The 14,381-nt window shown below is 41.6% G+C and overlaps 1 protein-coding gene across 1 annotated transcript in view; it reads left to right on the top strand.

Moving 5' to 3' along the window:
* LOC124133855 overlaps positions 1-14,381 on the top strand; it is a 154,344-nt gene that overhangs the window by 122,660 nt on the left and 17,303 nt on the right. The window contains exon 3 of the mRNA XM_046498438.2: positions 1,114-1,262. Within this exon, the coding sequence (XP_046354394.1) occupies positions 1,114-1,262 (149 nt within the window). The remainder of the gene's footprint in view (positions 1-1,113; positions 1,263-14,381) is intronic.

The raw sequence follows: 14,381 nt of genomic DNA, 5'->3' as shown, positions 1-14,381 counted from the left end.
GCCAAAATGATGCAATCGTGATTCCTTTTGTGGTTTATGACTACATAAATGTCATAATTAATCCACGGTTCTCGTTCATGGTCCCCCCAAGTCGCTTTCTACTCGTTTTATGACGATGTAATCTCCAAATCGATTTAAAAGTCAGTAAATGTTTGACACTGTTTCAATCATCCGACCCCAAACGGATAAAATGATCGTTGTTTCAGTAGCGCCTCTTACACCGGGCACCGAGTGCTGTGGGTGGTTTGTTGTAAAAACGAATCTGCTCTTTGGGGTGAAAGCTAAATGGTAATAATGCACCAATCTACAGTTTGTTCATGGTGCACTTTTGCACTTAGTTTTATAGTTCAGGCGGCAATAGGTTCGCTGACAGGGATGTATAGTTTGGATCGAATTATGTTCGATTTTGACGTTATCTTTTAACATGGCGTTTATGTTACACACGCTATCAACGTTATGATAATGATATTTTTGTCAATAAAGACTTCTGCCCTTAAGTACGTTATTTTGACAATACGGAATCCGATAGCGTTTTGATATTGCACACAGAGTAAAACATGTATTTTTTAAAAGCAGAAAAAAATAAATGTCAGATTTTCTATGCTGTCTGTGTAAAGCGCATGCCGTGAAAGAACTTCTGCGAGTGAAATAGGGGTACACATTAACGTGCACCCTGACACGACATACTATTAAATGTATGTTTTGACAGTCTGTTCAATAAGAAAGACATGCCATTGTATCGTACTTCTATTTGAAAAATCTGTTTCCATATCAAGGGTATGATCTTCTGTAACATATTCATTATTTTTGAGAATCCGTTACGAGATTGATGGGTACCAATGACGATGTTTCGTAAATACTTTTGAAACTGATATCACAGTCTAGTGGTTAAAGTGTTCTCTGGTACTCCCGGGTTCGATTCCCCAGTTGGGTACAGTGTGTGAAACCCAATTCTTGTGAAGAATTCTTGTGTATCCTTGCTTTTCCTGTTTATGCTGGGTCGGAGGTTTCCTTGTTGAGGGTAAATTCTGGCGCTACAAACATATGATTGAGAAATCGGTTCCTTATTGGGGATATGTCCTGGTATTAAGTGTACTTTTTTGACTGTTTCAGCTCCTTCGTGCAAGCTATGCAGTGTCTGGACCACCTGAAAGGCAGGTGTCCCGCGGAAAAACACAAGCTGATCGACCAGACCAAGCAGAACTTGAAGGGGGCGGAACAAGGCTTAAGGGACCTTTGCTCAGATGATAATATATATGAAAGTAAGTAAAACCCTCGTTTTTTGGAGCGTCACTAAAAAAGGGAACAGACCTGTTCTTGGTTTCTAGTTTCTAGTTTCTTGGAACGGAAGGTGATAGTGTCCCAAGTGTATGAATGAAATATTTGGGAATGACAACTGCTGCCTGCTTTTTTCTTCAAGATGATTTATTGCCAAAGCGTTCTCGTCAGGTGAGTGAGTGAAGGTTGTTAACGCCGCACTCAGCAATATTCCAGCTATTTCACTTCGGCCGGTAATTAGTGAAGTCTGGACCAGGCGATCCAATGACTGATGGCAGGAGCAACTATCCACGCCATCGGGGCTTGGTGGCACTGTATCAGCCAGGTGATTAGTCACGCAGAAGGCCTGGGTTCGATTCCCTGTCAGTTGAATGTTGTGGGACCAGACAGTCCATTGATTGGTTATTGTGCACTATAATTCACGCCGTTGGGGTACGATGACGCGCAATCAACCAAGTCTAATCACCCGATCCATTTGATCGACTTTAGGACCAGTATATGTTGCTGTGGTCTAGCTCTAACCGGAATCACCACGGGTTATTGTACAAGGCGCCCTTATACGCTTTGTAGATTCGTCCCATACTTTCAACAGGATCAGCAACAAACACGATGGTTTCATCAGTGGAAAACGGCATAATCTTCATCACGTTGGTCTATCTTTGAGCATAACCTGACACGTTGACACGGGTATAAACCCACTTCACTCGCTCACTCACTCATTCACTCACTCACTCACTCACTCACTCACTCACCGCGCAGCAGCGGACGTGCATAGATCACGTGACCTAGTCAAGGTCACCACACTAGGAACACCAGAAGTATAAACATTACAGCCAACACAGAAACATCTGAAGATTCCAGAATAGCGAAATCCGCATAAAATAAAACACGAAAATTGTCCACTATAAACACTTACTTTGAACAACACGAAAAGATTGTCCAGTTTTATCAACAATGACCATAGACCACGCCGTTATGGCAAGACACTTCAGACCTTTCCAGAATTTACATTCCTTCCTAACATGTAATGTGTTGTTGATTGACAGCATCGCTTTGACGACGATTCCGTTTTTCTGCTTCACTAATTTGCAGAGAGCGTTCATAAACAGATTTCAATTACTGCAAATAATAGTGAAAAACATGTACATAGGCTTGGTCGTTTGATGTCTGGTACATTTTAAACAGGTTCTCAGTCTTAACATTTGCCATTTGGGCTTCCCTGCTAGTAAATGCACCGCCCCAATACAGATCAAACGGGGAGATGCTTTTATGACCTAGCTGGGGTCCTGATGGATTCATTCACCACTGCTATCTGTGACCAGCATCTACTCCATAAAATACCGTATTTACCCTCACTTCACTGACTGAGGACAGGAATCAATAGCTCAAGGTTTCAACAAAGGCAAATAGGCGATGGATGAGCGTGTGTCTCCATTGGTGTATTTATTGATGATAGGTTATGATCAGACCAACCACGTGATGCCTTCAGTGGGAAGATAGGGTCACTATGGTACCTGGTCAACTAATAGTGTTGTTGTAAGTTCGGCCACATCGTGTGTTTGTAGGTATGTGGCTGAGTGAGTGAGTGAGTGAGTGAGTATGGTTTTACGCCGCTTTTAGCAATATTCCAGCAAAATCACGGCGAGGGACACCAGAAATGGGCTTCACACATTGTACCCATGTCAGGAATCGAACCCAGGTCTTTGGAGTGACGAGCGAACGCTTTTACCATTAGGCTACCCGACCGCCCCTTTGTAGGTATGTCATTATTCGGATTGTGAATATGACGGCATTGGAATTGTAAGGATGTCCGCATTGGGACTGTAAGGATGTCCACATTGGGATTGTAAGGATGTCCGCATTGGGATTGTAAGGATGTCCGCATTGGGATTGTAAGGATATCCGCTTTGGGATTGTAAGGATGTGTACATTGGGGTTGTAAGGATGTCCGCATTGGGATTGTAAGGATGTCGGCATTGAGATTGTAAGGATGTCCGCATTGGGATTGTAAGGATGTCGGCATTGGGATTGTAAGGATATCCGCATTGGGATTGTAAGGCTGTCCGCATTGGGATTGTAAGGATATCCGCATGGGGATTGTAAGGATGTCCGCATTGGGATAGTAAGGATGTCCACATGGGGATTGTAAGGATGTCCGCATGGGGATTGTAAGGCTGTCTGCATTGGGTTAGTAAGGATGTTCGCATTGGGATTGTAAGGATGTCCGCATGGGGATTGTAAGGCTGTCCGCATTGGGTTAGTAAGGATGTTCGCATTGGGATTGTAAGGCTTTCCGCATTGGGATAGTAAGGTTAGGATGTCCGCATTGGGATTGTAAGGCTGTCCGCATTGGGATTGTAAGGATGTCCGCATGGGGATTGTAAGGATGTCCGCATTGGGATTATAAGGCTGTCCGCATTGGGATTGTAAGGATGTTCGCATTGGGATTGTAAGGCTTTCCGCATTGGGATAGTAAGGTTAGGATGTCCGCATTGGGATTGTAAGGATGTCCGCATGGGGATTGTAAGGATGTCCGCATGGGGATTGTAAGGATGTCCGCATTGGGATAGTAAGGATGTTCGCATTGGGATTGTAAGGCTTTCCGCATTGGGATAGTAAGGTTAGGATGTCCGCATTGGGATTGTAAGGCTGTCCGCATTGGGGTTGTAAGGATGTCCACATTGGGATAGTAAGGATGTTCGCATTGGGATTGTAAGGATGTCCGCATTGGGATTGTAAGGATGTCCGCATTGGGATTCTATGACACCTCGTTCGCCAGAGTATTGCAATGACGCGTAAGGCAACAAAACACACACTATTTATACAAACTGTAAAAGTTGTGTGTGTTCCCGGTATAGGAGGAAATCCTACCCTTTTCGCGAACACCTGGTGTCATTACTTTTTTCAGTGATCCATTAATATAATTTTCACCGCTATTGTCTTTTGCGCCGAATGAAATCTGGGAGATAATCAAGACTGATTATTCTCTGGCTATCATAAGATGTGTTTCATCTAAATCTGTAAAAAATACACCACTAAACATCAAATGTGTCGGGAGTGCGAAATCGGCTGTGCTTGAAGCGCTCTTACAATGTCCAACACATGCAGATTGAAAGTATTAGCCCAACGTTCAATAGCAATAATTAGATCATGCTCGGTGATCAGAGCGAAGGCATTGAAATTCGTCTTTAAATTAAAGATATAATCATATAAACTGCAAACACCGTCAACTCCACCCTCAGCGAAGGAACATGTACAATCTGAACAAAAGAATAACGGAGGAGGTCAGATGCCAGCGTGAAAATATTTCACCCTCGGGATATGAGAAGACTTCGAAGGGGAGATAACTGCGTACTTGTTTAGGTAGACAGGAGCCCAGTAAAATAAACCACATTCCTTCCTTGTGCAAATATTCACAAAGGCCGATAACTGCGTAAAAATGAATATTTCCCTGCAGCTGTGACTGAATTTGGCCGATAACCTGACAGCTGATTTAAGATTGATTCAAATACGCCTGTGTTTAGATGCCAATCCCGACCTGCTATTGATCCGAACATGTACGAATTGTCTCTAGTCTGTTATCATATAAAACAAGCGGTTATTCACCGGTGCTAAACATGCAATTTGGTGTTTTTTCCGTCGCAAACGACACAGTAAAATATCCTAGATTTGACAGATGTGACAGCAAAGAGACACCGAGTTCCATGAATTATCCCCCAGGGATTCTAATGAGTAAAATTAAAGATACGTTGCTATCTCACTGATGGCATGTTTTGGGTGATTTGGCTGTTCTATAAATATTAACGTTGGACATTTTTTAGGAAAGATTAAGGTTTGGGGTTAAGATTTTCATATTTGTCGTGAAGTTTATGAACCCCGTGCCCTCTTGCTGAGTCACTAAACCTATGAGTTAGCATGCTTGCTTTTATGATTTAAAATTGATGTGAATGATATTTCATGGATCTTTTTAGGTTGTGAAGGATTCTTGAAATGAAACATCGCGGTATTATTGAGTTATTTCTGCCGGAAGAAATGAATACAGACATGTGAGCATGGCAATCCTGTTGACACAAATTCTCAGTTATATATCATATCCCCAATTCAATAACGGCAATTACCGATGATGAATTGATGAGTTCGTGAGTATGGTTTTACGCCGCCTTCAGCAATATAACGGCACCACATTTTGTAGCAATTTGGGGAATCGTACAAATGAAAACTTACACAAAACATAAATATTTCTTCGATGGTTCTCCCTTTTTAGTGTACAAGAAGTATAAAATCAAAAATATTTCTTTGCATTCGGAACTTCTCGATCATGTAACAAATTTTATATTTCGGTGAACTTTCTCAGTAAAGTACAGAGTCTCGTACTGTTTTAGGTTGAGTCCCGTCTGGGCTGTACTTTCCTGAGAAAGTGTTAACCCAAATGTAACATTGGTAACATTTGATCACTTTCTAAATGGCACTATGTGTCCTCGATCATATTCGTTTTTGAGGTACAAAGAAATCATGCACGTCTGAATGCTTCGTTCACGTTTACTGAGAATTTATAAGCTTCGGCGCTGATTGGCTGATTTAGAAAGTTCAACTGACGTGACCTATGGGGTGACTTCAGATCTTCAGGCAGAGAGGTGTCGTATATGAGAAAATGATCTGATTTATTTTTAACAGATTGGGTTAAGTCCGTCTAGCTATTTGAAATCAGGATTAGAAACGAAATGTAAAATGTTATTAAGAATTCATAGAATTAATGTTTGCCTCAGATACACTAAGGCTCTGATTTAATGAATACCGACATTTTTATTGAACACTGCGTAAGGGAATTGGGTTTATCCCGCTTTCAGCAACAGTCAAGGGACATCAAGATTTGACTTTACGCAGGTTATGCTTATTCAGAATCAAACTCGGATTTCTGAACCAGTGAACGTTTGAGCGAATAGTCTATCACATTTCTCCGATCAACATCCTAAGTAATAATGATTGTTTCAAATTTACAACCCGTTGATACCCTAACTTTAAACAAGAAATAGATGAGTGCATTGGGCGTGTGAAAAATATATTAACATCGCTCAAATCCCGGTTCGCTGTGATAATGTTCAATGGCTTGTCAACACCTAGCCCTTGCTGTTGGTTTTCACCGAAGTCGTAAACGATTGCACCACTGTCCTCCCACATGAAACTAGCTCGCCCTGATATGACTGAAATACTGACCACAACGGCGTTACATCAAACTCACTCAGTGATTAATGGTTATAAATGGTCATTGATTACCTGGTAATAAAACACCAAGAATGATCTTTAATCTTCCTCTCAACCCAGCCTCTTTCATGTTCGCCGTCCACTCAACCCCGCTAACCTACTGGTATTATACGTGAGAATTAGACGAAGAAGCTCAACAAACTACAGTCCCTTCATTGATAACACAAAGTCAGCCTGGCAGTCTCTGCCAGTTACACATCTTGCATCCACAGAAACAGGTCGGGAAACATATTGTATGGTGATAATACCGAACATTGTAGTGTCAGAGTGCATGCGTGCACATGTTTCGGTTGACCTGCTCGCTTTACAAGTAGCGCCTAATGGCGGGTTTTATCGCCCCTTCTTTTGAGATCCTACTTCTTTGTGAAACACCTGCAGTAAGCAGTTGCAGTGTTTGAATAGCTGACAAAACGTAATATCATGTGGAATGTAGTTAGCTAGGAGGGCAGATGTTTAGCAGGGACACGTGACTCATAACATGATATGGGAGATAGAAAAGAGCAATGTAAGTTCGTGGTGGTAGGCAGGGGGTTTGTTTATGTGAAGTGTTATTAGGCATGAAAGCATGCGCGTTGTTAATATCATGAACATGGTTGCCCTGCATTTTGCCAAACACATTACTTTCTGGATTTTAAGTCGGTTGATTACATAAATGAGACATATATTCTTAACTTACAATTTAGCCATATTACATGACTGATTTTCGAAAGGTCGGTTTATTCAGTCAAACATTTGAGTAAATATTACAAATGTCAGGTGACATTGCCAAAAAACAACAACGCTGGAATAGAAACTATCACACCCATAATACAATTGGGGTAGCACAGTGGGTAAGGAGTTTCTTAGTAACGCCGAAGGCCCGGGTTCGATTCCCCACATGGGTACAATATGTAATGCCCATTTCTGATGTCCCTCGCCGTGATATTGCTGGAATGTTGCATAAAGAGGCGTAAAAGTAGACTCACTCACTTAATACCATTTGCGTATTCACGGTCACTGTTTTGAAACTACAATTATTCTCAGAGTAAGGTGTGCAATCTCGATTTAGTCTAACATTTTGTCTCTGAATTTAAACCATGTCAAGATTGCATTCGTTAAATTGTCATGTACACCCTATGGCGATAGACCAGGGCACACTTGCACAAAGCGATCTTAGCGCTAAGATGATCCTAACTCCCATGCTTTAACATATGCTTACGATAGTCGTAGCGCTAAGGTCGCTGTGTGCAAGTGGACCCAGAAGGTTATCTATGTCATGGAAATAACACAATCATTTTAAAAATCACCCACTTTGCATCAATCTCACTCAAATGAGATCTTAGTTCTCGCTACCGCTAAACAAAGATCTGAGGACATCCCATAAGGGGTCACGTCAGAACGACCTTTCATCCGACCAATCAGAGCTTCGCTTACCAGATCATGAAAGTGAAAGTCGGAATGTGATTTCTAATCATGCAGCCTCGATAACTTTAAAACGGGGTGTTCCGAACGATAGTTACGGGCTTAACGACTGAATCCATACAATCTAGACCATATATTAGCCATTCGAGAATGTTCTTTTGTTCAGGTTTCAAATTTTTAAGCGAGAATTTGTCAAAATACTTTTCGAAGCGTAGTCGCCAATTTGAAATTAGTGCCATAAACCACGAGAAATCTGCCTTCTGATTGGTTAATGTCGACTTCTTGTCAGTAATTCCATTGGTCGGTCAGAGTTCGCGAAAGGTCGGTCTGACGTGACCCGTAATGGGATGTCCTCAGATCTTTGTTTAGCGGCAGCGAGAACTAAGATCTGATTTTAATAAGATTGACTTTGCATCAGATCACAAATCACCAGAAATATTGTTACATTCCTTAAATTACAACACTAGAATATCAATGTTCTGTCAGTTGATACTGCACAACAAGGATGTCTCACCAGACCAATGGGTCCAAGGTATCAGAACCTCTTCTACAATTAAACAATTCACCCTGATAACCAGCGCTTTTCAACCAACGCTATAAACTTTGTGTAATATGGCTTCAGGAAGCTGTTAGAATGGAGCTGTGGTTTGTTGCGGCGGAACAGCCAGCTTATTATAGCTGATCCTGTTTTATGTCATAAAACTCCATTAGCCAGTGCTCCAACGGGAGTCCAGATATGCGGCCATCGATACGGTAAAAGCCAAATCCGATAAAATCAGTCAGCTTAACGAAAGGTAGTGACGTAAAGTCCTCTTTGTCTCCATCCTGCAGGGGGTCAGGTGGGAACCTTCGGGACGTTTAAAGGATTGAAATTTGGTTCATTTTGCTCATAATATTCTTTAGTTCGAGTTGTGAGGTCTGGACGTATGTCAACCCCTGGCAGTGAGATTATATCGCTTGGGCAATTATTATTTTGGATCTGATAACAGTGAATCCTCAGGGCATGCTGGCTGGGAGAGTATGATGGATGGCCCTTGTCTCCTGGTGGGTAACGAGGAGAATAACTACTTAATGGCATAGGTTTCACACTAATAAATAATGATATCTTGGATGATGGAAAAGGTATACTTACACAGCTTATATGGTCCTGTTCAATACTCATTTGTGCGTTTCATGACTTGGGGTCTTGATGTCCGTGACAGGGGACTATTCTTCAGTTCCGTGCTGTTCTCGTAAACCTTAGGAGCGGTGGGGTAGCCTAGTGGTTAAAGCATTCCGTCACGCCGAAGGACCGGGTTCGATTCCGCAAAAGGGTACAGTCCATTTCTGGTGTCCCTCGTCGTGATATTGCTGGAAGTTTGCTAAAAGCGGCGTAAAACCATACTCACTTATCCACTTACCTACCTCGAAAATCTTCCGAAACATCATCTCTGACATTGAAGGATGCTCTAATTTGATTGGTTAGTTTTACTAAATTTGAAGGGGTTAATGAGCGATAACCACTTCCGACCGCATCACTGCCCTGAATGCGTGCGCGAGTCCGTTTCAAGAAAAGCATTTTAGTCATGGTAAGAACCAAGAGCCAAGACAATTTATTTATAAGACAATTTAATAGTCATGGTAGAATTAAGAGCCCTTTTCTGTTATTAAATGTTGTAGCTTTAGCGGTGTTCAATCAACGATGAACCACCTCAAAATTTAAAACAGACTTTCTTCCAATCACTGTGTTATGTGAGAAATATTGAGTGTCATTCTACTATGTGGTGTTTATTTGTTCTTATCCGTGATATGAGTGGTGGGGTAGCCTAATACAATATTCAACACAAACAAGATGATTTAATTGCCAAAGTGTTCTCGTCAATTGAGTGAGTGAAGCTTGTTAACGCCGCACTCTGGAATATTCCAGCTATTTCACGTCGGCTGTCATGAGTATGGACCTGACAATCCAGTGGTCGATAGCATGAGAAACTATCCCCGCGATCGAGCCATGGGGGCACAGTATCATCCAGAGCACTCGTCACGTCACAGGCCCGGGTTCGATTCCCAGTCGGTTGAATGGTTTGACACCTGCCGTATCATTGCTAGAGTATGTCCAAACGCAGCCTGAACCATTCTCACGTTTCAACGTCAGAAACGTCGCAATGAGGTGGTTACGATTCTAGCTTGAATTCAATTGGCACTGCCGGGTGTTCAAATGTATATAAATGTTAATGGTTCCGAGTTGAGTGATAAAATGGACACATGTAACGGTATTAAGGCGCTGTAATGATCCACGCAGTACCTTCAGTTATAGTTTTATGCCCGCACCAATAAAAGGTTGTAGCTGTCGTTAGAAATTATGGCAGTAATTGTTATAGACAAAAGTTAATCCGATAAACTGTCCATCAACAACATGACCTGCACATGAAATCCTAACGTGCACATTCGTCTTACACATGAATCTCAGGAACACATTAATTCACAAAGACAACTGTCCGAGTGTCAAGCCAGGGGTCACCGTGACCTGCCGGGTCATATCACAGCGCCCCCTATTAACCGTATTTTGTAGAAAAACGACGGGTTCGACCGACAACGTTTTTGAGAACGCTCCAAACATCTGACTTCTATACAGTATGTTCGCAATTTAACTTAGGATAGACCCTCGACTCTAAGCTTTGTTCCATCGGTTCGCAAGTCATGGGGCACGCGCCCTTTTCGAATTGAGAACAGCAAAACTAGAAGTATCAACTCGTTTCTCTCTTGCCCCCAGCTAGGAGGCGTGTAGCTTCAAAGAAACTGGGGGGGGGGGGGGGGAGAGATAGCTGGAACGTACTTGCGATACCAGGGAGGCTATTGCCCGTTTTGTGGGGGTCAATTTGTTGATAATTTCTGCTCTTTAAGAACAAGGGGGTTGCGTCCATGCAACTGAATTCTGGGCCAGGCCCGCACTTCCGGTGTACCACAGTGAGGGCCGATGGACGCTGATATCAAAGGATTGCAGGCGTTGTTTTGTTTCTCTCAGACTCCTGTAAAGGTCGTGTGTCGCCACATGGTGAGATTGTGTGTCTGTAATACCTTGTTAGATACTTGTATTACACTTGTATTACACTTGTATTACACTTGTATTGCACTGGTGGGGTCTTGCTTGCTCAATGTAGTCACGATTTGCCGTCCCGTTAATGTCTTTGTAGGGGGTAACTCGTCATTGAGATCAGCTGATACATCTGATATACATAATATGGAGTTGTATTTCATGGTGTTATCGGCCCAAGTGAGCGCCTTTGAACAATTCATCAGGCCCGGTCAGAAACTAATATAAGGATTATTGTGAATAGTTTTATGTTGTTGTTGCTATTATTTTTTATATTATTTTTTATATTATTATTCTTATCATTATTATTATTATCATCATTTTTATTATCATTACTATTTATTTTATTTATTTATTTTTTTATTGTTGTTGTTGTTGTTTTTATTATTATTATTATTATTATTATTATTATTTTATTTATTTATTTTATTTTTATTATTACTATTTAGAATCAGTGGTTTATAGCGTTCGCTCATCACGCCGAAGGCCCGGGTTAAATCCACACATCGCTTCGCTCGCCGTGATATTGCTGGAATATTGCTAAAAGCGGCGTAAAACCATACTCACTCACCCACTCCCCAGAATATACTGCTTCGTGAATCAGTGGTTAACAAACAGGACACCACCACAGCAATACATCTGCCGGCCTCTGCATCTGCAATTTGTAGATGACTTTAATGATTTTCCTCAATCTTGATTGCATTAGGCAGCCTCTTTACCGAATCGTTTTTCTCATTGGCCGTTTGAACTATAATCCAAAATTACCAATCGAAGTCCCATTTAAATAAGCATAAATATTGCAATAAACAACATGATGCTAAATTACTCTTTTAAAAAGTTCATTTAAGATACTGTAGTTTTTATCGGACTAAACATTGGAAGACGCAGCAGTCATTCTGGCGTCTTTAATTAAGCCCACCTAATGCCTAATGGCTCCAGGCTATACTAAAACCTTCATAATTCATATTCCTTCTGTTGGTGATGAATCTCCCAAGGGCTACAATATGACGTCCATGGGCAGGTGCACGAAACATTGACAGCCTTTTTAAGGGAGTGTTTATGAGGGGATGCCTCGTTGTAACGAGGACAACAGCATACAGTCGTTAACAATGAAATCATGGGGGGGATTAAATATGTACAATTAAAGTAAAAGTCGAGTTGTTCTAGTTTCAAGAAAGGCTGATTGTCGACATAATACAACAGTTGCCTTAAGACTTCTTCCAGGGATCCGTTCCAGAAAGCCTTGGCACTGAGATCAGATCATCGGTAGCACGAAGACCAACGATTTATGATTTCACCTATTGACCGCTATACCGTCTCCGTGACAACGTTTTTGCGCCGCTCTTAGCACTGTAATATCATTGTATGGAAAACCAACTTTCGGCTTCGCACATAATATTCATGTTGGGAATCGAACCCGGGCCATGGTCGTGTCGACCGAACACTTTAACGAGTGGGCTCTATATCATCCCATCCGCCTGCTATGAACTCATCAAACAATAATCACTTATCTTTTTTATTGGCTTCATGTCCCTATTGGCCTCCACCTATGTGTTCTCTGTCCAGCGTGTTGTGACAGCATTCTCCCTTTGTTGTCAACACCTACCTATGTTATCCCACTCATGTATGCAATTGTCGTTACTGTTAATCCTCTATTGTTAATCCTCCACCTACTATATATATTCTGTACTAAGTCCCTCATTCAGTCTTGCTTGACAACGCTATAAGGATCTATACCGAAACGTCGCTTTTAACAGTATTAAAGAAGTTGTTATCCATAAACATTGTGTCTATCTGGGCTCTATATCGCTTTAACGATGTATTAGGTTGATGAAGATCGCATTAAAATGAGGTTTCGTTGTATGCATAATTTTATGTATTCCAACTGGCAGTTTCTGAGTCGTCTGGCTGAAATACTTAAGCAGTGAATACTCAAGACAATGTCTCTTATTCAAAGATAGAACTAATTACAATAACTCTAGACTGGAAATGGCTCGATGCCGTGGATCGTAGGACCACGCCCTCTTTAAGGACGACCCCCGACACGAAAGGATAGTCCGCTGTATCTATTTACCCCCGTTCTTTTTATCATCGGGTATTTACTACAACTATAAAGCAAAATACATTTAGACTGCAGTATTGCGTGTAAATTGATCATTGGCTTAATAAAGGAATATTCTATCTCAGTACGACAGAGACAGGAATATGCCTGGTAGAATAAGAAACGGTTCGGGATTAGGGTGTCTTCAGTATTCTACAAGCCTGAATTGTTTTATGTGATTGGGAGAAAGTATTGTCCACGGAGTAATTGTTGCGTGATCAAAGATGTGACTTTAATGACGCTGTTGTTTCCGGATTAGACTAATCGTGTTGGTTGGGTTCTGTCTGAAGTTCTCGTTTGATTATCTCGTGGGGGTCCTTGTTATACCTTGTGTGCCTCTCTCTGGCTGGTGGCAGATCTACCCACCCACCCAGCCAGCCAATAGCAAATGTGACCTTTGTATTATAGTTAGACTAACATCTAGTCTCTGAAATGAACATATTTTACAGAAAAAAACAGTTGTTAAATTATAGTGATAAAATATAATAAAAAGGAGCCCAGAGATTTTCTTCATTTTCGTGCAGTAATATAGACTTGCCAATCATAATAGACTTGCAAGGGCTGTATGGGATATATTTCGTTCATGGCCTGTATGATAGACTATATTATAGTACCAATGTTAAGGGGCCATCAGGGTATGTCTGTGCAAGCAGACCAAGCCCTCACTGAAACAGGGCATGTGGCAAAGGGCGTATTTGGTTGGTCAGGAATGTTTCATGTCCTTGTTCAAATCAGAGGTTCACATGACGTCTTGCACACAGACTTAAACGTTCTGCCATGGAGCAGATCCTTGGCCAGGTTCCACAAAGCGAGCTTAGCGCTAAGTCGACGTAACTCTCATACTTAGACTATGATGATCGTAACACTAACATCGCTTTGTGGAATGGTCCAGGGCGATTGTAGCGCTTCGACAGTCTTAAGTCTATGTTAAAGTTTGGGAGCTTCGCTCACCTTAGCGCTCGGATCGCTTTGTAGAACTGGGCCCGTCAACAGTAAAGAGAATAGCATCTATGTAAGAGGTGTGAGAGAAATGGGATCAGGTCTTGTGTAGAAGTCCCATTGAATGTGACATTGGTTAGGACAAATGTGTGACACTTCTTGTGTGAACGTTTCGTGGAATATTACATCAGATGCGTCAATGATTGTATTTAATCCCTACATCAAAGACGCTGGTTTAGAATAGACATAACTCAACAGTAGGATGTCGACAGCAACTCCGTCATAAACTTTGACAGGGTTTCTGTCTACGAGAAGACATTCGAAGGCTGG

The sequence above is a fragment of the Haliotis rufescens genome, unplaced genomic scaffold, assembly GCF_023055435.1.
Source record: "Haliotis rufescens isolate VD_foot unplaced genomic scaffold, xgHalRufe1.0.p SCAF_161, whole genome shotgun sequence".
In the NCBI taxonomy this organism is placed as follows: Eukaryota; Metazoa; Mollusca; class Gastropoda; order Lepetellida; family Haliotidae; genus Haliotis; species Haliotis rufescens.
Note: the sequence above shows the minus strand (reverse complement) of the source record. Positions and strands in the feature narration are given on the sequence as shown.